The sequence below is a fragment of the Perkinsus marinus genome, assembly GCF_000006405.1.
Source record: "Perkinsus marinus ATCC 50983 genomic scaffold scf_1104296939996, whole genome shotgun sequence".
NCBI lineage: Eukaryota > Perkinsozoa > Perkinsida > Perkinsidae > Perkinsus > Perkinsus marinus.
Window position 1 is genome coordinate 1 of NW_003212963.1, and position 1293 is coordinate 1293.

Here is a 1293-nt window from a genome sequence, read left to right on the forward strand (position 1 = left end):
ATGATGATGTTGTTAGGTCCTCCAAGATTACAAGTCCTTGCAGGATATCATAGCCATTCTAGGTATGGATGAGCTCTCGGAAGATGATAAACTTACTGTATCCCGTGCAAGGAAGATGCAGAAGTTCCTCTCACAGGTAGTAGTACTAGTAGTTAGAGCATGCTACTGCTAACACTTGTTTTTCTTGTTTATCACCCTTTCACTTTTAGCCCTTCTTCGTCGCTGAGAACTTTACTGGTCTCCCTGGACGTTATGTTGACTTACCAGATACCATTTCAGCTTTTCAATGTAGGCATCATCATCATCATCACTTGCTACTACTCGCTGCTGCCCTGTTGTAGTATTATTATTATTATTCAGCCATTCTGAGAGGAGATTGTGATGATATTCCTGAGGCAGCATTCTTCCTTGTTGGTGATCTTAACGATGCTAAGGAGAAGTCATTGAAGTTGGCAACATCAGCTACTACTGGTTAGGTAGCTTCTCATTAGAGTATCCATCAGGATTGTAATCAATACAACGTGGTGATAAATCGTGATAGTCGTTTTTGGAATCATACCCAGAAGAAGTAGTGTCCTATTGGTGGTTTCTAGTAACTACCTTTCGTCAGCTTGGTGTTGTCAATATTATATTGGTATACTACTAGTACTAGGCATCATAAGATGGTGGTGTTAAACAGCATCATCATCATCATCATCCTGAGCCGATAATAGGTTAATGGCTATAACGTCGAGTCATAATGGTTGATGACTATGAGTCAGGATAGAGCAGGGGATTGGGAGCTTTCACATGAACCTCTGCTAGTTACTAGTGGAAGTATTAATTCACTAGGTCCCAGTGTTGTATTATTATATCCTATATTATATATCGATAGTATACTACCTCAACAACAACAACATTGTGTAAGCAATGATGTAGTATTGGATTGTTGTATTGTCTCTTACAACATACATCATTGAGGTATCATCATCCCTCCGTCTTGTAATCTAACATCATCATCATGGTGGTAGTCGAGATACTATCAGCAGCTTTAGGAGTGACCAACCTCCCACTTGTGAGGATAATTATGAGCAGGAGGATACTCGGGAGAGGTCTACTACTACTACGACCAGTGTGATTTAGAGTTAAGAATAGATGTATATTAGTATCAGTTGTCCAATGTCGCCGCCGCCGCCTCCTCACTCTTCTTGTTCATTGGAGGATCCTGATGACCACATGCGTAGGATGGAGAGTATAGTTCGGGTGGGTAAAGGTTATGCTTGTCATGATGATGCTTGTGTTGGTCAGACTCCA

At 40.9% G+C, this 1293-nt stretch overlaps 1 protein-coding gene across 1 annotated transcript; it reads left to right on the top strand.

The window, feature by feature from the left end:
- Window positions 1-64: 64 nt before the first annotated feature.
- Pmar_PMAR024312 (F0F1-type ATP synthase beta subunit, putative) lies at window positions 65-476 on the top strand (the record flags this gene model as incomplete). The annotated part of the gene is made up of 3 exons (XM_002782094.1): window positions 65-136; window positions 210-288; window positions 361-476. The coding sequence occupies 3 exons, from the start codon at window positions 65-67 to the stop codon at window positions 474-476; spliced, it is 267 nt and encodes an 88-aa protein (XP_002782140.1).
- Window positions 477-1293: the final 817 nt, after the last annotated feature.